The following is a 25,746-nucleotide window of genomic DNA, read 5'->3' on the forward strand; positions in this document are numbered from 1 at the left end:
CTTCAACTGAGGGATACCAGCATATTGTGTGATCACTTGTTTTCATGTTGATTAAATTAAGACAGCAGAGGGAGTGAAGCTGACTCAGCTACGAATAAAATAATTTCTTATCCATTCATATTTCAGCAGTGCCATTTCACAATATCCTTCATATTCTGCTCTACTTGTGAGCAAAACATTTCAATCTCTCCCTCTGATACAATGTAGTAAAAGGTTACTGAACAAAACTGTTGATGACTATTAACATTGCCCCATCTCTGGCAAAATGTCTGACTCTATCTGAAGGAGTTGACATATGCTAGGATTATATATCAAATCTGCTTGGTCAGCTGAGAGAGAGAAATGGTGGGACTGGAGACAAATGAATCTCCTGGGTTTCGGATCAGGGAGCACACTAATGGGGTACTATCTGTCTGCAGGGATGAATGATTGAGTGTTGGTGAGGTTCTGCAGGTCTGAAGCAGGCAACATATTGAAAAGGGATGACAGTCTGACCCAGACACTGAAAGATCTGCTGGCCGAAATTCACTAACAGGGGAAGTAATGCATTCTGTAGAAATGAGCAGGCTTCAGCAGCACATGTATGACAGTTCAATATGAAGCAGCCTCACACCATGATGATTTGCAATAACATCACTGTTCTTTCACTGCTGTTGGGCCAAAATCCTGGAAATTAATATGTGCAATAACTGAGGGAAGGTGATGGTCTCATGGTATTGTCATTAGACGTGTAATCTGGAGACCCAGTAATATTTGGGATACCTGGGTTTGAACCCCATGGCAGATGGTGGAATTTGAATTCAGTAAAAATATAGAAGGAAAAATCCAAAGATAACCGTGACACCAGTGCCTGATGTAAGGAAAAACCCATCTAGTTCACTAATGTCCTTTTAGAGAAGGAAACTGCTACCCTTACCAGGTCTGACCTACATGTGACTCCAGACCTACAGCAATATGGTTGACTCACTACTGTCCTCTGAGCAATTAGGGATGGGCTGGAATTAGGGTGTTGAAGGCGGAGCTAAAACTATAAGGAAAATTTGGAGAAGCTTGTGTTCTATAGTCCAGAGAAGAAGTTGAGGAAAAACTATTGCACAAAACAGCTTCCATGGTAACGTGTCTGGAATATTATTTGAAAGGCTAATGGGTAAGAGCAATAAATATTAATTGGTACAAAGGAAATTTAAAACCTGATAAAACAACCTCCTTTCATTCAAAGGGTCATAAATGTTTGGGGTAATCTGTCAGTCAGGGTAATGGAGTCAGTTTTTTTTGATATCCAAACTGCTCTTACACACAACTGAATATTTGTTTATTTTTCCCATCACCAAGTCACAGTGGTGTTTTTTTTCATCTATTAACCACCAACAGCAAATCACCCATGTTTCTAATTGAATAACTTACATGCAGAGCCCCTTAAGGGCAAGGTAATAGAGTCAAAAGTATTAGGGAATTAAAAATACAGCTGGTGGTTCAGGTTATTCAGCTGGAAAATGAATGTGAGTTTCCCACCCAGGCTGGTGCCTCTTACAGTCAGTCACTCTAAGTTATATGCATGACGTGCGTTGGGTATCAAACAGACACTTTGCCACACTGCTCAGTGCTGGAACCCATCGTGGTTGCCCAATGTACATTCCTGTTTACTCTGAAAGATAATTGACCATATTATTCAGGCCAAAGAAGGCAGTATATTTACTAGCAAGAAATGTACTTACATTAAAGGAAAATTATGTTTGAATATTAATAATTTAACTTATCCAAAATAAAGTAATAGAGCTTGGGAACTTAACAGCTTAGTCCTGAATGTTTTAACCATTGGCAGAAGCTCCTTCCTTGTCACTGATGTGTCAGCATTTGGAGACTTAGCAAATGTAATACTTCACCTTTCTGAATATTTCCATCATAGTTTCAATACTTGAAGTTTGTTTTCAATGGAAGAGATATCATTTTGCTAATAATTTGTACTGTTCAATTTGATGGGATGTGGATGACAGTTCTCAGGCCATTGTAGCAATTCTGTTTGTTAAGAAGTCTTAGTCACATCTTGTCCAAATGCTGACCTGTTACCTGTACCCCTGAGTGTGCACACTAATCCAAGTCAGTGTCAAGGTGGTGTTCTATGACCATTGGTTAGCTCAGTTAGTTAGATGACTAAAGTGTGGTATAGAATGGTACTGATGACATGCATTTGATTGTCCTACTGGCTATAGTGGTGCATTAACGGCTACTTCCCTTACCTTGATGCAAAGTGATGTTCCTCAAACTATATTGCCACATGTCCTCGCCTAATCGGGAGAGATCCAAATGGTCCCTTCTGAGCTGTGGCTAATCCATTTTTACCTAAACTGGGGCACTGCACATATCTCCCATTAGAGGAGTAAAGGTCACTGAGGAGGGCATTCACCTCAAACTGGTCACAGAGTCAATGACCTTGGGAAGAAATGAAAGTCAACAAAAAATATCCTCTTTGGCCACTTTCAGAATTGCAACTGATCACTCTGAAATTGAGTATAGTTCAGAGGTTAAGATTTAAATGTCACCTGATCTCTTAACATCATTGGTTCTATAATATGCCTATGGAATGTGGGCACATGTGCTGTGAACCTGTTGCCAAAAATGCAGAAGTAATTAGAGGTGGGCATCTGGCATAACCACAATTCAGCTCAAATTCCACCACAGATTGTGATACTGGAACATCCATTTTAATCTGGAATTTCAGCTGACGACCTGTTTTTTAGTTAATGTGTTGAGCTATTCTCCTGTGGTTAACTTGGCCATTGTAAAAGCTCTTTGAGTTTGCAGACTTGTTTCATTTATATTTTCAAAACTTCAGACATCTTCTAAAGTGCACACAACTCTGTCTCCCCGGGAAAGCGGTGGATTAAATTGTCCTGTGGAAACATGGATATTCACAAGAATATGTTTCCTCCAACCGTACACAAAAATAGTGCAGTTGTTTTCAGACTAGGAGGAGGTAAAATCCATTTTCAAGCCACATTTGTTTTTACTTTTTGAGACCATATGAAGTAAAGACCTTAGAAGTGCTACTGTTTGAGGCATGAATGAGCGCTGTCTGTGTCTGACCGATGATGGGAAAATCAATGTTACAAGAGAGTTGAGCTTTGTTAACCAAGTAGCCTTTTTCTTGTTCTTTTTGTTTTTAAAATGAAACTCATTGTAAATGCCAGTTAGCAAAGTTTGTCTTTTGAAAAATGCACCTCCTAATTACAATCAGTGCTGTGGGTGAAATTCTTCCCATTTGACTGTTGGCCTCCATCCACAACTAACAGAAACGCCTGGAAATGAATGGCGGGTTGTCTATAACAGGCCCCACCAATTACTGTGCACATCAAAGAATTCATTGTTCCAATGACAAGGTCTTAAAACAGGAACAAATATTCAGCATTAAATTATTGCAGCTCAGTAGCCAAGTTCCAGATTTCCCTGGATTTGTGTGCTGTTTAGAATTGGAGTCTGTGGGTGGTGGTGGTGTTATCTCCTTTTTGTTGCACTCCTGGTAAGTGAGCAAGTGGAGTCTTTGGTGTGCAAGAAATGAAAAGTGCAGTTTAAGCTATCAGATCGTTTGTCTCCATCTACCCAGCCGCAATCCCTCAGCTCATGCTCTTCCAAGTTGAATGATTTTGCAGGGAACGGACTGAGTTACTAAATTGATCATGGCTGACTTGATGGTCTACTTGGCCAAGACTCTGGCCAATGGTTTGGAGAGCTTGTGTGTGTGTGTGTGTAAATGGATAGTGTGTGGCCAGTAATGTTGCTGAGCTGTGAACCCAAATAGCCAGGTAGAAATATGTAATAGCGATAACTTAGACACTCCCGGCTCAAACATTCTAGAGTTGGATGTTTGATATTTCTGTATACAAAGTATTCAGGAAAGACCAGGAAGAAAAACAAATGAGGATGGTTAGCAGTTTTGCTCAAGAAAAGTCTTATAGTGCTAAAGAGCAAATAGTCTTGAGTGGTTGAAAACCAAGTCTGTTTGATTGAAGCTAAGAAAAGACTTGCATTTGTACAGAGATTTTTACGACACCTCAATGTCACGAAGTGTGAAGTATCATTGTAATTTAAGAATTACAGCAGCTTTTTTGTGCACAGCAATCACCCACAAATGACTATGACAACCAAATTATCTGTTTTGGTGATCTTGATTGAGGAATAAGGTTGGCCAGAATATGGAACATAGAACATTACAGTGCAGTACAGGCCCTTCAGCCCTCTATGTTGCGCCAACCTGTGAAGCCAATCTGAAGCCCATCTAACCTATGCTATTCCATTATCATCCATATGTTTATCCAATGACCACTTAGACTCACCAACTTTAAGGGCATTTACTACTGTTGTAGGCAGGGCGCTCCATGCCCTTCCTCCTCTCTGAGTAAAGAATGAGCTAGCATCTCTGTTCTCCTTCAAATACTGCAATAAGATTTTCATGTCTGCCAGAAATGGCTGACAAAACCTCAATTTTAAATTCTTATTTGTAGGGTAGCCCCTCAGACAGAGTAGCACTCACTCAGCACCACACCAAGTGTCAGCTGTGATTTTCATGTTTATATTATGGGATTTGGTCTTGAACTTGGGTTCTATTGACTTAAAGGTGAGAATACTGCCAACAGAGCCATCTCAACACTATAAGTGAGCTATTAGAATACTCAGTGTAAAACCAAATAATGGGACGGAGATGGAAAAGAGCCAAATAAATTGCTGAGAGTTGCAAGAACTTTTGCATCATGATATTGAGAAACTTCAGCACAGTAATTGTGCAAAAGGCAGAGAAGGGAAATAATTTCTGATGCATGTTCAGGAGCATTGTTTTCTGCCCAGTGAAAAAGGAAGTATTCCTTGTCCTGGGAAATACGGTGGATTTGACTAGAAATGCCACAGATGTGGAGCATCTCAGGAATAGTGATCACATTTAAAATGTTGAGGTTAACTTTAAAAAAGAAGAGGGAACAATCTTCAATAAAATAACTTGTGGAAGAATAATTTTGATGAACTGAAGAGGTGTCTGTACTGGACAAGTGTGAACCAAAGCCTAGAGGGCAGAAGGGTAATAGACTAATGGCTGTACAGTTTTGGTATATGCATGGAGATACTAAAATGAATACTTTTCATTTACTAAAAGTGAGGGCATTGCCAAAGCTAGAAGAAAGCTGCCCAGGGTACTGGATGAGATGAAAGCTGGAAGAGGAGGTAGGGGAATTGCTGGGACTTAAGATAAATGTCTCAATATGGATGTGATGTATAGTGAAGTTGTGAAATTGTAGCTGCAAATCTTCCAATCCTCCTTAGCAATGGGGTGATATGAGAAGAATAGCGGATAGCAAATGTTAAATCCCTGTTCAAAAAAGGGAAATTCCTGGAAATGACATTGGAGGGAGAGTCTTTTGGTAGTACTTAATCTCGGAGAAAATTAATAGCCATTTGTGCAAAGGACAATTAGGATAGAGTTGAGAGCAGCATATAGTATTTGACTAACTAGAATCAGCTATTTGATGTGGGAAACATATTAATGAGAACAGTGCAGTATTGTTCTCTGTTTGGATTTCCAAAAGGCTTTTGATAAAGTAGCACATTAAGCTTGTTGGTAAAATTGAAACCCATGGGATTAAAGGAGCAGAAACAGCATGGCAGGGAGGATATAGTGGTATTTCTGAATGTTCAGTCCTGAGACAATTGTTGTTTTTCATTTGATTTGGACCTGGGGGCACAGAGGATAAGTTTGAAATTTGCCAATGGCACGAAACTGGGAAATACCATAAATGCTGGAGAAGATAGTGAGAGTTCCGTAAAGACATAGGAAGCGGGTGAAATGGGTAGGCACAGAGCAGACATAACCCAGAAATATGTAAGGTGATGCATTTTGATTGGATGAATGAGGGGAACAATGCAGGATGGATGTTATAATTTTAAATTGGGTGCAACATGTAAAGACAAGGGACTGCATGTCTGTAAATCTTTGAAGGTAATTGGGCAGGATAATAAAGCAGTTAAAGAAGCATGAGGGATCCTGGAGTTTTATAAACAGAGGTATTCAGTACAAAAGCCAAGAACTTAAGTTGTTCCATATAAAAGACTAGTTTGGCCCCTGCAGGTGTATTATGTGGAAATAGATAAATCCCTGGATGGGATTTGTCTTTTGATTCTCTGTGAAGCTAGAGAGGAGATTGCAGAGCCTTTGGCATTGATCTTTGTCGTCACTATATACAGGAACAGTGCCAGGAGATTGGACGACAGCAAATGTTCCCTTGTACAAGAAGGGGAGTAGCGACAACCCTGGTAATTATGAACCTGCGAGCGTTACTTTGGTTGTCGGCAAAGTTTTGGAAGGATTATAAGAGAGAGGATTTATAATCATCTCGAAAGGATTAATTTGATTAGGGATAGTCAACATGGTTTTGTGAAGGATAGATCGTGCTTCACAAATGTTATTGAGTTCTTTGAGAAAGTGACCAAACAGGTGGATGAAGGTAAAGCATTTGATGTGGTGTACATGAATTTCAGTAAAGCAATTGATAAGATTCCCCATGGTAGGCTATTGCAAAAAATAAGGAGACGTGGAATTGAGAGTGATTTCACTGTTTGGATCAGAAATTGGCTAGCTGAAAGAAGACAGAGGGTGGTGGTTGATGGGAAATGTTCATTCTAGAGTTCAGTTACTACTGGTGTACCACAAAGATCTGTTTTGGTGCCACTGCTGTTTTCACTTTTATAAATAACCTAGATGAGGGCGTAGAAGGATGGGTTAGGAAATTTGCATTTGACACTAAGGTCGGTGAAGTTGTGGATAGTGTGGAAGGATGTTGCAGGTTACAGAGGGACATAGATAAGCTGCAGAGCTGGGCTGAGAGGTGATAAATGGAGTTTAATGTATAAAAGTGTGAGTTGATTCACATTGGAAGGACTAACAGGAATACAGATTACTGGGCTAATGGTCAGATTCTTGGTAGCGTGAACGAGCAGAGAATTCTCAATGTCCATGTGCATAGATCCCTGAAAGTTGCCACCCAGGTAGAGAGGATTGTTAAGAAGGCATATGGTGTGTTAGCTTTTATTGGTAGAGGGATTGAGTTTCAGAGCCACGAGGTCATGTTTCAGCTGTACAAAACTCTCTGGTGCGGCTGCACTTGGAGTATTGCATCTTGTCCTGGTCGCCGCATTATAGGAAGGATGTGGAAGCATTGGAAAAGATGCAGAGGAGAATTACCAGGCTGTTGCCTGGTCTGGATGGAAGGTCTTATGAGGAAAGGATGAGGGACTTGGGGCTGTTCTTGTGAGAGAGACGAAGGTTAAGAGGCAACTTACAGAGACTACGAGATGGTCAAAGGATTAGATAGGATGGACAGTGAGAGTGATGATGATGGCTAGCACAAGGGAACATAGCTTTAAATCAAGGAGTGATAGATATGGGACAGATTTCAGAGGCAGATTCTTGACTCAGAAAGTAGTAAGGGTGTGGAATGCCCTGCCTGCAACAGTAGTGGACTGTTGGATAAACATACGGATGATAATGGAATAGTGTAGGTTTAGTGGGTGTAAGATTGGTTTCACAGGTTGGCGCAACATTGAGGGCCAAAGTACCTGTACGGGGCTGTAATATTCAGTGTTCTATTGTGTCCAGATCTTGGAGGCCCATACTTTGGAAAGGATTACAGAGCTTTGGAGCAGGTACAACCAGATATGAACATTATTAAACTTCAATGATAAACAGTTTACCGACCAACCTTGTCCCTGCATTGCAAACAAAGGGGTAACTGCATTGTGACTAAAATCTTTTACAGTAGAGGGAAGAATGGTGAACGTTAAATACCCATGAAATTAATGGCTCATGCCAAGAAAGGATAATGGAGGAAAATAAATCATAGCCATAAGGAGGAAAACAAATCCAAGCTTCTCCAAAACATAGCTCATTTCCACTGTAATTTCTAGAAATGCTGTAATTCTTATACTGTACCTTATTGTACTGGAAAATACTCCAGACCACATCACTGCAGAATTCTATTCTTAGAAGATATTTTGAAAAGCAGACCACATTTGGTGGAATATAAACCTTCTGTCCTGGCACAGCTTTGATGTCCATTCAGCATTTCTAGCTGAGCAAGTTGTGTCAAGGTTACATAAACAGTGCATTAATGCTGAGGAGCTGATGTCATGTAACCAAGGTGTCTTGGCCTGTGGATGGTAGCTTCTGGAAGAACTAAAATAGCTGTGGTCAGCACATAGATGTACCATAGATGTGATAATATCACTAGACCCTATAATCCAAAGGCCCAGGTTAATGATCTAGGGACATAGCAACTGGTGGAATTTTGATATACTAAATAAATATCAATTTGGAAGCTATTCTCCATAAGAACCTATCTCCATTTTTTGCAAAAAAAACCCATGTGGCTCACTAATGTCCTTACTAAGTCAGACCTACATGTGACTTCAGACCCACAGTAATGCAACTGCCTCTTAACTTGCCCCTCAAATGGCTTAGAGAGCCACTCTATTCAAGGGCAGTTAGGGATTGACAGCAAATTATTGGCCTTGCTAGCAATGTCCACATCCCATTCAAATTTGTTTTTCAAAAGTGCAACACCTTGAGAGAGTGCAGAGGATGCTGAACTGATGGTTTCAGGACCAAAGAATTTTAGCCAAAAGGTGAAATTGGAAAAAGATGGCAGGTCTTCCTTTAAAGTAAGGAGGACGAAGAGTTTATCTGATAGAAGTTTTGAAGATTATGACAGGTTTTGGTACGGCAGGTAAAGAAAAGGGGTTCCAAATGGTACAAGGATTAGAAGGCATAGATGGGGGGTTTGGTCAAGAGATGTGAGGAAGATTTTTTTTTATGCTGTGACAGAGTATGATCTGAAACTCACAGTCCTTAAGGGTGGTAAAAGTGGAGATGATCTGTGATTTCAAAAGGAAATTGTCTGGCATTTGATTGAAGTAACTTTGCAGGGTGACAGCGATAGATTGGGGGAATGGGACTGACTTCATTGCTTTACAGAGAGTTAGCACGAATGGCCTGTTTCTCTTACAACTGGATGGCTGGAAACTTTCCATTGGGGGCAGGGAGCAGGTAATCCTGTTAGGGCTTGCAAGTGGGGAGTTTTATATCTTGAGAAGGGAAGCCTCTGGAGACTGAAGTGTGTTGGTGCTGATGTAGCTGAGTTAACAGGCCCTAATCTATTTTCTCGCAAATTTATCCCTGTTTATAACTACCATCAGTGGCTTCTCCAAAGAAAGATAATTGTAAAGCCCCTCTCTTCCTTCACTCCATTTAGTTCACTCCCTTCATCTCTTTAACTCATCTTCATGTTCCATTCCTCCTTTCTCTAACTTCCCTCAATCACTGTCACCCCAGCATTGACCCAATGTCATCTTCACAAACTCTGTAATAATATTTGGAGAATTTTGATAAACTCATTAATCTGTCAAACTAAATATAAGTTTCTTCAGTGGATACTTCAAAATGATAAATCTCCACTGAAGCTTGCAGATTTGTCAAAACCATTGTCAGCTTTAGGCTATAATTTAACCTCAAAACTCAATACTTGTTCATTTGAGACTTTCGGCAACAAGGGATAGTCTGGTGCAGTAACTCAGGAAATTTTAATACTTTTCAAAGTAGGGAGCAACTGTATGGGTGCATGACATCTCTTTTTTTTCCAGTTTAATTTAGAGCCTGGGATCGACACTTGATTTCTGGTCTCTCTCTAACATCTTTGGGATATGCTGCTTCCCACTGGGCAACTGGCTAGCATCACTTTCAAACTTTGGTAGTTTAAAACTGGTAGCTTATCAACTCCTTCCAAGCTTCAAGCATGATCCCCTAACATCATAACACCCTGATTGGCCTTGGTGAGGTGAGGCTCATTTCTGATTGGTTTAAGGACTACGTGATCAATCTCTAATTTGATCTTAAAAGTGACAGATATTTTCTGATGTCATCTCTCACTGTCTGTTGATTGGCATCATAGGGTATCAATTATCCATGGGCCCATTCTCTTCATTCTGGTTGGTTACTCTTATTTTTATGTCTCTTTGGGGTAAGATCAGGTCATTTATTACCATTATGGCGATACTCTGCAACTCATTGTTTCGATTTTCATGTGATTGGTACAAATTCTTCATTAAATCAAACACTACAATTTTTCTTTCTTCATGTCTGTTTGTCCATTGGTACAAGTTCCTCATTAGATCAAACACTTGACCATTTGCTTTTAGGGGTATTTGCTTGATGATTTCATCTTTCTTTGTTTGCGGGTGTCTGGAATGAGTTTCTTATTTTTGAAAAAAGGATATATTTCAAAAATATGTTTATAACTTCAAAACTACATGAAACTAATACATAAAAGCACAAAGCACTTGTGATAAGCAAGTTGTTATGCAGACTGTGCACAAAAGGTGAAGTAGTGAGACATCCTTATACATTCAGTCTCAAATAATGCAGTTCTAAAGATTATACAATTACAAATTTAAACACATTTGTTACAAAGCTGACACAAATAAAAAGATTAAGTTTAGTTAAGTCTAATTGCTACTATTCTAAGACACTACAAATTAAATCAAAGCTGCTGTAGAGCACTGCTGTTATTATGATTTTCTTCCCCACATTCCCCCAGTAACATCCTCACTGCCTCCTTTATTCCTGACAAGGACTTAATAAACTGGAAATATGTTAACCTGCTTTATTCAATCTTGCAGTTTGGCCGTTCTTCCAGTCTGGCTCTGTGACATGGAAATGTTCTAAACAGGGGCCTCTGACATTGTCCTGTAATTTTGAAACATACTTTTGTGTTATCTTTGTTCTGTTCAGAACCATGATGCAAGTCTTGGGCCAGTGAGGCTAAATATTAAGTTCTATATTGGTTACCGTTAAGCAGAATAATGTAGTATTAGACTAACTGAAATTATCATGAAATGTCAATTTCCCTCCAAGTCCTACACCATCAAGCTGAAACTCTCCAGACAGCTGAACAAACAAACTTTGAACTTCAGAATCCATTTGAGCTTTTGAAAGCAGTCATAGCTATCAAACTCTTCAAACAGCCAAACCGATAGCTCCGTGATCTGTAAAAAAAAAACGAATGAAAGCCATGTGGAAAGTTGAAATCTTTGTCTCTGGATCTCACATTGTACAATACTTAAAGGCTAGCCAAATGAAGAATAGCACTTATTCAGCAGATAATCTATTAGAATCATAGAATCCCTACAGTATGCAAGCAGGCCATTTAGTCCATCGAGTCCACGCTGACCCTTGCAGAGCATCCCACCCAGATCCAACACCCTACCCTGTAACTGTGGTTCCCATGGCAAATCCACCTAGCCTGCCCATCCCCGTACTCTATGGGCAACTTAGCATGGCCAGCCCTCCTAACCTGCACGTCTTTGGACTGTGGGAGGAAACTGGAGCACCGAGAGGAAACCCATGCAGACATTGGGGAGAATGAGCAAACTCCAACCAGTCAGTCGCTCGAGGGTGGAATCGAGCCTGGGTCCCTGGTGCTGTGAGGCAGCAGTGCTAACCACTGAGCTAATGTATTTAAAGACTTTGCTATATTCATAATGCTATTCCTTTGCAGCTTGCAACTTTCCACAAGTAACAATTAAGGAATACTGGTCATTTACATATTCCAGTTACAGGACTGTTTTCACTAACTTCAGTGAATACAAATCAACCTCAAGCTCGAGCATTTTATGATGAACTGTCTAGGAAGCAACACCATATTTACTTGCCTTTTATGCTCTTCCTGCCTCCACTCAGTGGGTACGATACAGGAAGGCATCCAAATTGTAGCTGCCTCTATGAAACCTTCCCTCATTCTGAGATATCCACTCCAACAGTGGTTGCAGTAAGAGACCAGAATTGGCCAACTAAGTGATTCACCTGTCCCCTGGGCTAGAGAGCCACCTTGCACTATGAACATAGAACATACAGCGCAGAACAGGCCCTTCGGCCCTCGATGTTGCGCCGGCCTGCAAACTAATCTAAGTCCATCACCCTACACTATCCCACATCACATTGCTGACAAAATGGCCTTGCTGGAGGAAGATGTGGACACTCAATGTTCTCTCTAGCCTCCCTTTGGTTGGTAAAATTCAGCTATATGGGTGGATGTTGGATAGTAGTGAACTTGGGCTGTGTTTGTGTTGCTCCATACGCGTAGTTGAGACTCCCACAAAAGAGTCATATTTTGGCTGACATAACGGATGGCATCCAGCACCGGTTTAAAAAAAAACCCCTGGTAAGGATCAATGACTGCAGGTCAGGACAGTAGGGGAGAAAGTTTGAAATAAAGTGACTATTTGTACTCAACAGGGCTGTGCTGAATCCTGGCTTGCATTAGTCATTGGGTCTAATGCACAAAGTGAGTACAGGTTTTCTTTTGCAGCTGTAAGTACTTATAACAGATGGAATTCTCAGAATCCTGCAATGGCTCTTGCTCCTGTGCTGAAGATGGGCTTTCTCCGGAGGCAGAAACTACTTGTTTCCTAAAACTTATTTTAGAAAGTTTAGCTGCAGCTCTACTGTAGCTTAGTCCACTGAGGTTGGCTTGTGTGATTGGAATTTAATTAATGTGTTTATTATAACTAAAAATGTGCATATAGTGTCCATATAGGAATCTCCAGATCAAACTTATTGTGTGGAACTAGCGTAATGAGTATGGGATTAATACTACTGAATGTAATATCTGTTATCAGACTATTCATGAAGAACCACATTATTATACAGATCTTCACAAGCGAAGGCATGTGTGTCTAACATTATTTTGTGCACTAATTGAGTAAAAGGGGCACGTAAGGTGAGAGGGGAGAGATTTTAAAAAAGACATGAGGGGCAAAGTTTTAAGATAGAGAGTAGTTTGCTGAGGAAGTGGTGGATGTGGTTGCAATTACCACTTTTAAAAGACAATTAGATATGTACATCAATAGGAAAGGTTGGAGGGTTATATGCCCGGAGCAGGCAGATGGGACTAGTTCAATTTGGGATTATGTTTGGCATGGACTGGTTGGACTGAAGGGTCTGTTTCCACGTTGTATGACTATGTAGCAGCAGTAATGAATGACAGGAATCTGTATTGCCACTGTGATAGCCCGCTTGAATTTTATTTACAGGTTTTGTTTCATTCCACATATGTGTATGAAAATAATGTAGGTTAATACTCCAGTATAGTAATGACTGAGTGTAGTATTGTGGAAGGTACTCCACTGTGGAAGTGTGTTTTTTGGATGGGTAGTTAAATTGAGGCCCTGTCCCCTCTCAAGTAGGCTGTAAACATGCCATAGTCCAATCCCATGCAGGGAACCTTAGGAGATTTCCACATGTTTTAACAATCACTTAACTTTCAACCAACCCATAAACCCCACTATGTTGGCCATTTATATCATTGCCATTTGTGAGAGCTTGCTCAGTGCAAATTGACTGCGGTAACACCTACATTACAATGGTGACTATATCTCAAAATACTTCAGTCATTGTGATGCATTTTGGGACCTTCTGAGCTCATTAAGTTATTATAATAAACGTAGGTAATCTTTTCTTTCTTTCAAGTTTATTTGGTAATGATTAGATAAATTGAAGTTGTTACTTTTGTGCATTTAATGTAAAAATCCTTGACTACTTGATTTGAAATTGAGTAAGTTCAGCAGCCAGTCACAAGAAATGTTTGTTGAGTGGGTGAAAAAAGAGACAAGGGTTTTTGCTTTTTGGTAGAAAGTTCATATGTAAATTCTGATAAAGAAATTCTGAGATACCTCTTATGGTCTAGTTGCCTCAGACATTCATTCCCCTCCTCATTGCTCCTGTAGCAGTATGTAATCTCTATATCCGGTTTGACTATGATCAATACTTCATCTTCCATATCCTGCCCACAACCAATACCTCTATTTATGCCTTTGTAATATTGCCATCTTCCATTGTTATCTGAACTCCTTCTCAAACCTAAACTGTCACCAATGCATCAATTTCTCTCGTGCTCTGCACACTGATCTCTATCCTACCTGAACTCTGCAGCCTACATCCTAACCAATGTTAAGGCCTCAATTGCTCTATTCAGGTCTCCCCATTCCTGATAAGCATCAATTCAAAATCATCATATTGGTTTAAAAATGTCCTTTTGGTGCCTAACTTTGATAACTTCCTTCATAATGCTCCTTGCTCCTCCAGTGGTGTGCCTCTAATTACTGGAAGGATTGTGAAGGAGATTTTCCTCTTTACAATCTCTATTCTGGCCATGTGTGTATGAGATACTGGAGGACTGACAGCTGTTCTGGTAAAGCAGCCCCTGAAGGAAGTAATTCTGAACAGGGCATAAATAGAAACACAAGCCTGACAGAGTGAAATATACCTCATTAACAGTTGGTTGAAAAGTGTATTGCTTCATCTCTAAACCAACCATTTTGCTGTAGAATTTCATTTATCGATTTATATTATTATGTTTCTAGAGATGGATGCTGGTATATTGATCCATTGTGATTCAACATTGGAAAAATCTATAAATGTGTATAAGGCAGGTTTTTAGTGTGCATTATGTTTTGAATCTTGATAACAGCATTGCTTAATTTCAGTCACTCTGACTATGTTCTTATTCACTGTTATTTATGAAGCAAATAGATCTCCTGCAGAGTTGCTCAGGAACTGTTTGCATTTCGTTGTGATGTTCAGCTGCAAAAATAAAGATATATTTAAATTGGCTTGTTCCTGCATGTTCTGAATTCAGCAAAGGATAGTTGTTGATAGAAGTATTTGCTGATGGAAACTTAATTGCTGCATCGCACTTGTAGTGAAATCAAGATTAAATGTCCAAAAACCAACAGGAAAAAGACTTGTCTTTCTTTTAATTTGTCTATCTTGATACTTTACAATGTTATAATGTGTGATAGAGGTCTCAAGGCACAAGCCTTAGTGTACATTTACAGGCCTACTGTGTAAACTTAAGGGTGTCCCATTTAACAGGAGAGTTCTAGGCTCTGTATTGTAGTGGGGAAATAGTGGAAATGGTTGAGGATGATGTTGAGACAGGGAGCCCTGGGATGTCATGACATTGTGGAACTGAATTTTTATGACTTTACTTTCACAACTTACAATTCTGATTTTGATTTTAGGAGTGAACACAGGGACTCTCTGTTTCGGTATATTCCAGTGCCCTGTTATCTCACATAGCAGGAAATGGCTGATTCAGGTCTCGTTCCTCTCCTGATGATTAAGTTTCAGGTCACCTGCTAAGAATAATCTGAAGAAAAGGAAAGAATAATTGCAAATATTAACAAATAGTTGCAATATTGAGTCCTGTGACAACTTAAATTAAAATCATTCATTTAAATTCAGCTACTTTGATTTGTGGATTTGTTTTTATTAAAGCAGATTAAAAGATTTTAATTTTATATTGACCCCTATCTTTTGTTTCTCAGGGCGAGTTGAGGATCGGTTTATTCTGGGTTCTCTGCATCTCATTGTAAATTCGAATAATTTAATTTCATGAAACTTTTCGAGAAATGTCAACCAGATTCTCCAGAGACTTTCAGCATTAGGTTCAGGGAGTCATGGCAATGTTACATGCAGATTTATTATATGGTAACATGACATTTGATCTTTGCTGCCATTTATGTTTCACGCAATATTTTTATAAATATTTTGGAGTATTTAATCAGGTGAGATTAGACAAGAATATATCAGCATGGAAGAGTTGGACCGAAGGGTCTGTTTCCGTGCTGTACATCTCTATGACCCAATGAGAACACAACCTCATGATAAACATTTCAATATACATACATTGGGAGATTATTATTACAGCATTCCCTCACCACAGTACAACTTGTTATTGTCTGATCAAGTTTTAGGCATATGCCACATATTCCTGTGAATGAAACAGTGCATGAGTAAAGCTACTATTTTGAGTGGCTTGGTGTGAGGAGGCCCTGTCATTGTTTGTTGGTGGCCTGTGTCAATATGTGCGACCTTCTTGGAGATCCTCTCCACTTTGAGCTGGCTGTTAGTGGTGTTGATGGTAACCATGATGTAGAGGTGCCAGCGTTGGACTGGGATGGACAAATTAGAAAAATCACACAACACCAGGTTATAGTCTAACAGGTTTATTTGGAAGTACAAGCTTTCAGAGCACTGCTCCTGCCTCATGTAGCTAATGGAGTAGGATCATAGGACACATTTTAAAAGATGAAAGGCTTAACAGCAATCTAGGTTTGTTCAATACATCACATCAGTTGTAAGACACTATGATGTTTTGCTATAAACTCTCTGTCATATGACCTCCTCCATTAGCTACCTGACAAAGGAGCAGCACTCCAGAAGTTTGTACTTGCGAATAAACCTGTTGGACTATAATCTGTTGTTGTGTGATTTTTAACATTACTGGTTGGAGTATGAGAAACACTTAAAGAAAGTACTGGCAAATGCATAGACTGCAGATACATTGTTCTTGATTTGGAGATGCCGGTGTTGGACTGGGGTGTACAAGGTTAAAAATCACACAACATCAGGTTATAGTCCAACAAGTTTAGTTGAAAGCACTAGCTTTCAGAGCACTGCTCCTTCATCAGGTGGTCGATGAAGGAGCGAGGCTTCGAAAGCTAGTGCTTCCAATTAAACCTGTCGAGATACATTGTCAGTTATTTTAATTTTATCCTGCTCACTACCCCCCAACCACCACAAGTTTCTCAAAATTTTATTATTCTTACTAAATTCCAGTGATGTTCCCAACAAGTTGATGTCAAAACCTTTGTCCTTTTTTAATATTTTACTCCAGTCTCATTTCCCAGTATGTCAGAAATCTTTATTTGTATATCCTGCATATCTTCCTTTCCACCTTTAACACGAGCCATACCAAGCAGTGCATTCCAAGCCTTCACTATTTATTGTGTTAAAATTTATTTTCGTCAACCTTTGGACTTTTGCAAGTCAGCTTAAAGCTGTGTTTGCTGGTTATCGACTCTTCGACAATTGGAAACAGTTTATTTTTATTTATTCTGTCCAAAGTAAACACCTCCATGAAATTCGTTCGTAACATTCTCTGCATTTAAGGGAAAGACCGTCGGTGCTGCAGGGTTAATATCACTTGTGGGTTGATGTCAGGTTGAAACACTCCTCAAGTGGGAGGGAAGGGCACCAATTTACCCTCGTGAAACCACCCCCAACCCCACCTCCACTACTAATAGAATTGATGGATTTAGAAGCCATTCTCAACTTTATTAATATGCAGAGAACATAAATTCATAGAGTCATAGAGATGTACAGCGCGGAAACAGACCTTTAGGTCTAACCAGTCCATGCCGACAGATATCCTAACCCAATCTAGTCCCACCTGCCAGCACCCGGCCCATATCCCTCCAAACCCTTCCTATTCATGTACCCATCCAAATGCCCCTTAAATGTTGCAATTGTACCAGCCTCCACCACTTCCTCTGACATCTCATTCCATGCACATACCACCCTCTGCGTGAAAAAGTCCCCCCCTTAAGTCTCTTTTATATCTTTCCCCTCTCACCCTAAACCTACGCCCTCTAGTTCTGGACTCCCTGACCCCAAGGAAAGCACTTTGTCTATTTATCCTATCCATGCCCCTCATGATCTTATAAACCTCTATAAGGTCACCTTTCAGCTTTCGATGCTCCAGGGAAAACAGCCCCAGCCTGTTCAGCCTCTCCCTGTAGCTCAAATCCTCCAACCCTGACAACATCCTTGTAAGTCTTTTCTGAACCCTTTCAAGTTTCACAACATCTTTCCGATAGGAAGGAGACCAGAATTGCACACAATATTCCAACAGTGGTCTTCGTTGAAAAAAAAATACTGGGAAGAATATTAAAGCCAGTTTTATTTAAAATTTTATTTAAAACCAAAATTAAACTGGAAATTTTAAGATAAATATTCTCGTACCTTTACTCTACGTATAATGAATTTTCAATGTGTGGCATCCATATGCAGGCACCACATCGCTGTTACATGTAAATAAAGGCTGGATCATCCATTGTTAAATAGATAATTGTAAAACACATCTAATTATTTGCTGTCAAAGATGCTGCATGCATAATATGCTGATTATTTTTATCATCTTAAAAACCTCTGCATTTCAGAAGTACAGTAATTGGATGGAATGCTTTGAAGTATTTCAACATAATGTTCTATTTACATCAATGTTTCTCAAAAAGAATGTTTTGAAGCATGCTGCTTTGTAGACCTGTGCATTTACGCAGTTTTGGGGTGTTGAGCTCAGTGCAAAATGAAATAATTCTGTGCAATTACTGTCGATTGTCCTCCTGATCTTCTCAAATGGGAGGGTGAGAACAGAGGACATCAAAGCAAAGAAATTGGCTACATGTGAAGAGAGGAAAGGTTAATGATTTTCAGCACACCAGCATGTTCTCTGTCTCAGCTCAAAATGGGACCACCTGGTATTGCTGGGAGCGTGCTTTGTTGCTATTGTGTAGACATTTGGTTGCTTTAGCATTACCAATCACACTGTGGAAATGCTGCACGTCTTTTAAATTAACAAGGGGAATAATTTATCTGTGTCTGGCCTAAAGTGCTGTCCAGGACTGAGTTGTTGGTGTGGATGGTTATATAGATTCTGATTTGTGGTTGTAGGGTAAACCAAAAATCAAATTTGATTTCCAAAAATAGCCTGTGGATTGTGATCTTCTGCCAGCTTCTTCCCTCTAACGATCTGTGTCACCATGTCTATGTCTGAAATAAACACACAGCTGTCTGTTTAACATTGGCAGAATAGGCTGTGAGAAGGGGTGTACACTCCCTTATTGTGTTTTTCAAGATGTTGGTTCACATGCCATTTGCGAAGACGGATCTTGGATGTTGCGATGTGCTATGTGCAACCGAGGTCGAGAGGCTGAATTGGTGTGAACAGGTGACTCAGACCATGGCCACACACCTCTGTGTAGTCAGTGAGAGAGGAGCTGGTCAGAAGGAGGTCACCAGAATTCTCAACGATACATGTGAAACAAGATAGGAGTGATTGAGAAGAGGAGAAAAAGAAACTATATTGCAAAACTTAAATCATGTGCGAAGCTCTATATTGATGGAAGTTAGCCATGCTTATCAATGGAAGAACCCAGATAAAGCAGACCTGAATACTGATTGCTCAAATGTAAATCTGAAACAAAGGTCAGTGATGTGAGTGAACAAAAAGTTGTATCGTTAGTGCAGTTAGCTCAGCATATTTACAGCTTAAGCTGTGGGACATTATAGAGGTTTACAAAATCATGAGGGGCTTGGATAGGATAAATAGACAAAGTCTTTTCCCTGCGGTTGGGGAGTCCAGAACTAGAGGGCACAGGTTTAGGGTGAGAGGGGAAAGATATTAAAGGGGACCGAAGGGGTAACATTTTCACACAGAGGGTGGTATGTGTATGGAATGAGCTGCCAGAGGATATGGTGGAGGCTGGTACAATTGCAGCATTTAAAAGGCATTTGGATAGGTATATGAATAGGAAGGGTTTGGAGGGATATGGGCGGGCGCTGACAGCTGGGACTAGATTGGGTTGGCATAGATGGGTTGGACCGAAGGGTCTGTTTCCGTGCTGTACATCTCTATGACTCTATGACACAAAACATTCCAGTACTGTCGCTGTTCATTTGAATGTGGGAGTACCACAAGGAAAGTGTCCAGAAGGGGACATTGATGCTGAAATCCTTGGAGTCTGAGGAAAATCTGGATTTCAGACATTTTCGCTCGCTGTGTTTCCAGAATTTTGAAGTCTTTTCCAGTTTTGACTTTTAAGCCAAAGGAGGAAATAAAAAGATCTTGGAAGAGCTGAAGGTCTTTTAAGTAGGAACATAAGGTGGGTTTCATGATATCTAGTAAATCTCAAGCTATTATTTGATGTTCAGTCTTTGCAGGGGTTCTTAATTTTGCTTAGCTCAATGAAAGGCTCTAAAATGCGTTTAGTTTTATAATTCACCCAAATAAGCATCAAAACCAACCCATACTCAATCAGTAACTACAATATGGAGGCATTAGATGGTTACACTGGACACTTTCTGAGGTAAACAACTTTAAATTCTAGACATTGGGAATTTTTGTCAGCTGTAAAACTGGAATGCGAGACTGTAAACGGCACAATTACATTTATAATTTCACATTCTTTTTTGCTATGCTAATATGAAATGTATATTCTAGGCTTACTTTTAAAGGCATTATTAATCTCTGCCTCTTTGTCATAGGTAAAGGGTGAATAAATGAAAAAGTTCAGCTGAAAAGCTGTGTGCTTGTGTGGACCTGTATTTTGTGTGGGTTTGTATTTTTATAGCATTGCACCCTTGTATCTCAGTTGATGAAGCTATGACCAGATTTGGAATTGACCTGATTGAGCTGGGAATGTTTCCAATTCATTTTCTGGCATTTGGCAGATTGGTTGATCCCACCTTGTCGTTATTGCCCATGGTTGTGGATTTGGGAAAGATCAGTAATTCTCATATATTTAGCACCTTTGTCACTGAAAATGTCCTAAATGCAGTTCGTAAGAGGGTTATCAATTTAAACAATCAACCTGGGCTTGTGGATTTTGATCAGTGTAACCTCTGTGAGAAAATATACTTGTGGGCTCTGGGTCTCTCTCCACGCACAGCCACTGGGACAAGGGCTTGGAGTGTGACTGTGGATTTGTGCTCCAGCGAAGGAGTGGAATTACTTTTAAAAATAAAATTAATATTTTGTTTCACTGCAGAGTTCCGTCTTTGAAGAAAGTTTAATGCGCAGAATTTCTGGCAGCAGCAGTGTGCACACACTGAGCAAAGCAGCTTTCATTGAGAAAGTCCGAGAAAGTAACGCAGCATGTCAGAGTGGAGATTTCACCACTGGTGTCCAGCTCTACACAGAAGCTATAGCAGCTGATCCTCAGAACTGTATCCTATACAGCAACCGATCAGCTGTTCTGGTGAAACTGAATGAGTACGAGAAGGCCCTGGATGATGCAGTTAAAGCACGACTCCTGAACCCTAAGTGGTCGAAGGTAAGGCAGTTTTCTTGACTTTTGGAAAGGGTGCGGTCATCTGCAAACCGACAGCCAGGTCCACTCGGCTGTTGTAGTGTAAGGTTTCTTTTCAAGTCCTTTCACTGATGCTGCAGCCCTGTCGTATGTCAATCTGAGCTCTGATACAGTGAGACTGACCAACATCACTGCAACCTCAAGGATGTTGATCTGAACAGCACATCATCTATAGTGTGTCAAGTTGCAGGTGGATGATGGAGTATAAGTAATGTGCTGTTTGAAGTTTGTGTTGTAAGCATTTATATGTAATTTACCACTTGTGTAGACTGGAAATAGAGGTGCTACAGTGTTTGGTGATGACATTTGAGACATGAATGGTGAAAGCTTTCAGCAAATTTGACATGTACAGTGCAAAATCATACAGATATCCAGCCAGGAGGACAGGTTTTCTGTGCAGCTCATGACTGGTTCTTTGAAAGCTGAAAATCGCACATCACCAGGTAATAATCCAACAGGTTCATTTGGAAGCGCCAGCTTTCTGAGCACTGCTCCTTCATAAGGTGGTTGTGGAGTATAAGATTGTAAGCCACAGAATTTATAGCAAAAATTTACAGTGTAAAGTTTTGCTATAAATTCTGTGTTTTACAATCCTCTACTCCACAACCACCTGATGAAGGAGCAGCGCTCCGAAAGTTAGTGCTTTGAAATAACCTGTTGGACTATAACCTGGTGGTGTGTGATTTTTAACTGTGTACATCCCAGTCCAACACTGGCACCTTTGAAAGCTGTAGTTATGATTATCTGGGCACAATGTGACAGTTGTCAGCGAAGAGATTTGGGAAGAACCTTGGAGATCCTGTACACACAGTTAATTCTTCACATTGAGCAATTGAAAAATCACATTTAAATGAGAGACTGTTGCACGTTTTTGGGTGTCTGTGCTTGAGTTTAATTCATTTAAGTGTGCAGATTCAGAAGCCTGAAACCCCTTAGAAAGTTTTAGTATCACGGTTACAAGGCATAAAGATGACATTTGAGCAGAATGCATGGAGCAGGTTCGTGGCACCGATATGTTTGTCTGTCCAATTCTATCACAGAGTGGGGTGTGTGCTCTTAATCAGTTATTTATTTTATCTCTGATATTTTCTGACTGTTCATCTAAATTGTTTACGTCTGTTGTGTATTCTGGCCCTATAGTATTACGACCTGTGAGTTTTGGTGTGGCCATGATTTGAAGTACTCCCCATCCTCCTTGGAAAAAAAAGATTAACTTAGTGTCGGTTGAATAATTTTGTGGCAAAGCCACATGATATTTTAGACATGCTATTTCATGTTCAACTCTGGTCAACACGCAAAAAGGGCATGTCAAAGCCCTGGCTGGCAGTGGTGCAGAGGAGGCTTGGGGGTAAATTCCTCAGTGGTAGAGGAAAAATTTAAAAAATCTCAGACTCTTCAATACTGAAATGAAGTGACTAAAGAGGAATTATATGGTGGAGTAATACACGCCATACTTCAGCAATGGAGCAAACAAAAAACAAAATGCTGCAAGGCAAGTGTGGAAAAGGTAAGTTAGGACTATTATTAGGAAAGACTTCTTCACGTAAGGCACCAGTAATACTGCGAATGGTGTAGTTAAGGAATTGGAGTAACAGTTTGGGAATCACAGGTTAGGTGAGTGGGCAAAGAAGTGGTAGATGGAGTACAACACAGGGAAAGTGTGAGGTCATGCACTTTGATAGGAAGAATAGAGGCATAGACTATTTTCTAAATGGGGAGAAAATTCAGAAGTCTGAAATGGAAAGAGACTTGGGAGTTCTAGTCCAGGATTCTCGAGGAGAAAGTGAGGACTGCAGATGCTGGAGATCAGAGCTGAAAATGTGTTGCTGGAAAAGCGCAGCAGGTCAGGCAGCATCCAAGGAACAGGAGAATCGACGTTTCGGGCATCAGCCCTTCTTCAGGAATGATGCCCACAGACACTGGGAGAATGTACAAACTCCACGCAGACAGTTGCCCGAGGCTGGAATCAAACCCGCGTCCCTTGTGCTGTGAGGTAGCAGTGCTAACCACTGAGCACTGGTCTTAAGAACCAAATTTGAAGCTGTGACATTTGGATTGTATATTTCTATTGAAGGCTGAACTGCCTGCAACAAATTTTTATTCAACCAGTTATTCAGAAACCATGGCTAATGCTCTGGGACATGATTTCATGTGGCAGCTGGTGCAATTAAATTCATAATTAAAAGGTCTGGAATTGAGAGCTTGTCTCTGTAATGGTGATCATGGATCACTTTCATCAAATGCTGTGAGAAACAATCTATTTGGTTCACTCATATCCTTCAGGGAAGGGAATCTTATCTGGTGGACTCTTAACTCCCCTTGAAAAGCTACCAAGGCATTCAATTCAATGACAGTTCTGATGGACAGCAAGTGGTGACCTTGCTGACAATACTTAATCCCATTAATTTTGCTTTTAAAAACTACATCTAAGTTGCAGCTTATTCTCGGCCAAAGTGGTTCTATTAAATATTAATAAAAGCAAAAAAGAATTGTGTGATCTATAGGGAGAAAACAGTTAACATTTCACATTAATGATCTGATCATATAAGGTCTGGCGCAGAACAATTGAGAAAGTCTAAAAGTATTTAAAGAGATGATAGGTCTTTGAAATATCGAGGAGTTGAGTGCTATAAGGAGCTAGCACAAAGGAGTGGGGCAAGTCTGCAATGGTCTGATAGAAAGGCAGGGTAGGCCTGAGGGGCTGAATGGCCTGCTCCTGTTCTTATGGGAGGTGGCGATACGTGGAAGGCAGGAGTGATTGTCACTTGGGGTGAAAGGAGCTATGCTTCACTCTGGATCACGTTGTCTTTCTTATTCCATGGATTTCAACATGTGTCAAGATGTTTCAATGATCATTTAGTTGCAATAAATCTCTTCCAATGATAATTTGTATGAATGGAATTGTGTGAATCTAGCTTATATTTTTTGCAATGCATCCTCAACTGTAATGAAGTTGTACTTCTGGAGTGGAGTTTTGATTTGCCGTTTCAACATCCTACTGCCGTTTATCCACAATGCAGAATGATTTCATACACAGTACTTGTAGTTGATTTCAGCACTGACAGCCCACTCTGAATTGTAACTTGCACTAACATCCTTCCTCTTCGTGGCTCCAGATCTGTCAATGAATGTGATAGCGCTACATGACCAATTATTATACTTCTCTAGCAGCATAGCCCCAGTGAAGTATTTGCTGAGGCTTGCATTGGGCTTTTAGAATGGAGAATATCAGAACCAGTTCTTGGAACAACTGCCAATGTTCCTCATGAGTCTTCCTTTGTATGAGCCCAATACCATTTCAGGGGCAAAATCAGAAATTACGAGAGAAATTTTTTTTTTAGATTAGATTACTTACAGTGTGGAAACAGGCCCTTCGGCCCAACAAGTCCACACCGCCCCGCTGAAGCGTAACCCACCCATACCCCTACATCTACATCTACCCTTTACCTAACACTACAGTCAATTTAGCATGGCAAATTCACCTGACCTGCACATCTTTGGAGTGTGGGACACGGGGAGAACGTGCAAACTCCACACAGTCAGTCGCCTGAGGCGGGAATTGAACCCGGGTCTCTGGCGCTGTGAGGCAGCAGTGCTAACCACTGTGCCACCATGCCGCCCACTCAGTCGCCTGAGGCGGGAATTAAATGGTTAACTTTATTTATTCCATGCATTGATTCTCTGAGACTTTGCAAGCACTGATTCTGAGAATCTTTGTGATTTTTCTCTCAGTTGCTGTCTCCAGATCTCTTGTTTCTATTTCTCCTTAATATAAAACAAAGAATTGCAGATGCTGGAAATCTGGAACAACAACAGAAATTGCTGGAGAGACTCATTGGGTCTGGCAGCATCTGTGGGGAGAAAGTAGAGGTAATATTTTGAGTTCATAATTCCTTGAAAGTGAAGTCGCAGATAGACAAGGTAGTGAAGGGTGTGTTTGGGACGCTTGCCTTTATTGGTCAGTACATTGAGTATATAAGTTGGGAAGTCATGTTGTGACTGTACAGGGTATAGGTTAGGCCACTTTTGGAAGAATGCATTCAATTCTGGTCTCCTTTCGACAGAAAGATGGGCGGCACGGTGGCTCAGTGGTTAGACTGCTGCCTCACAGCACCTGGGTCCCAGGTTCGATTCCAGCCTTGGGCAACTGTCTGTGTGGAGTTTGCACATTCTTTCTGTGTCTACGTGGGTTTCCTCTGGGTGCTCCGGTTTCCTCCCACAGTTCAAAGATGTGCAGATCAGGTGAATTGGTTATGCTAAATTGCCTATAGTGCAGGGTGTATTAGTCAGAGGGAAATGGGTCTGGGTGGGTTACTCTTCGGAGGGTTGGTGTGGGCTGGTTTCCACACTGTAGGGAATCTAGTCTAATCTAATCTAAACTTGAAAGATGTTGCCAAGATTGGAGGGTTTGCGCAGTGGGGAGAGGCTGACTAGTCTGGGGCTATTTTCCCTGGAGTGTCGGAGGCTGGCGGGTGACCTTACAGAGGTTAATAAAATCGTGAGGGGCATGGATAGAGTGTACAGCCAAAATCTTTTCCCCGGGGTGGGGAAGCCAAACCTCGAGGGCATAGGTTTAAGGTGAGAGGGGAAAGATTTAAAAGGGACCTAAGGGGCGACTTTTTTACGTCGAGGGTAATGTGTGTATGGAATGAACTGCAAGAGGAGGTAGTGAAGTCTGGTACAATTACAACATTTAAATGGCATCTGGATGGATATATGAATAGG

General features: G+C 40.5%; 1 protein-coding gene across 5 annotated transcripts in view; it reads left to right on the forward strand.

The window, feature by feature from the left end:
• The window catches only part of ttc28 (tetratricopeptide repeat domain 28), a 760,569-nt gene that overhangs the window by 28,004 nt on the left and 706,819 nt on the right, over positions 1–25,746 (forward strand). For all 5 annotated transcript variants that reach the window (XM_072588038.1, XM_072588039.1, XM_072588042.1 and 2 more), the window contains exon 2: positions 20,701–20,985. In XM_072588038.1, coding sequence (XP_072444139.1) covers positions 20,701–20,985 — 285 coding nt within the window. The remainder of the gene's footprint in view (positions 1–20,700; positions 20,986–25,746) is intronic.

The sequence above is a fragment of the Chiloscyllium punctatum genome, chromosome 17 (assembly GCF_047496795.1).
Source record: "Chiloscyllium punctatum isolate Juve2018m chromosome 17, sChiPun1.3, whole genome shotgun sequence".
NCBI classification, from domain to species: domain Eukaryota; kingdom Metazoa; phylum Chordata; class Chondrichthyes; order Orectolobiformes; family Hemiscylliidae; genus Chiloscyllium; species Chiloscyllium punctatum.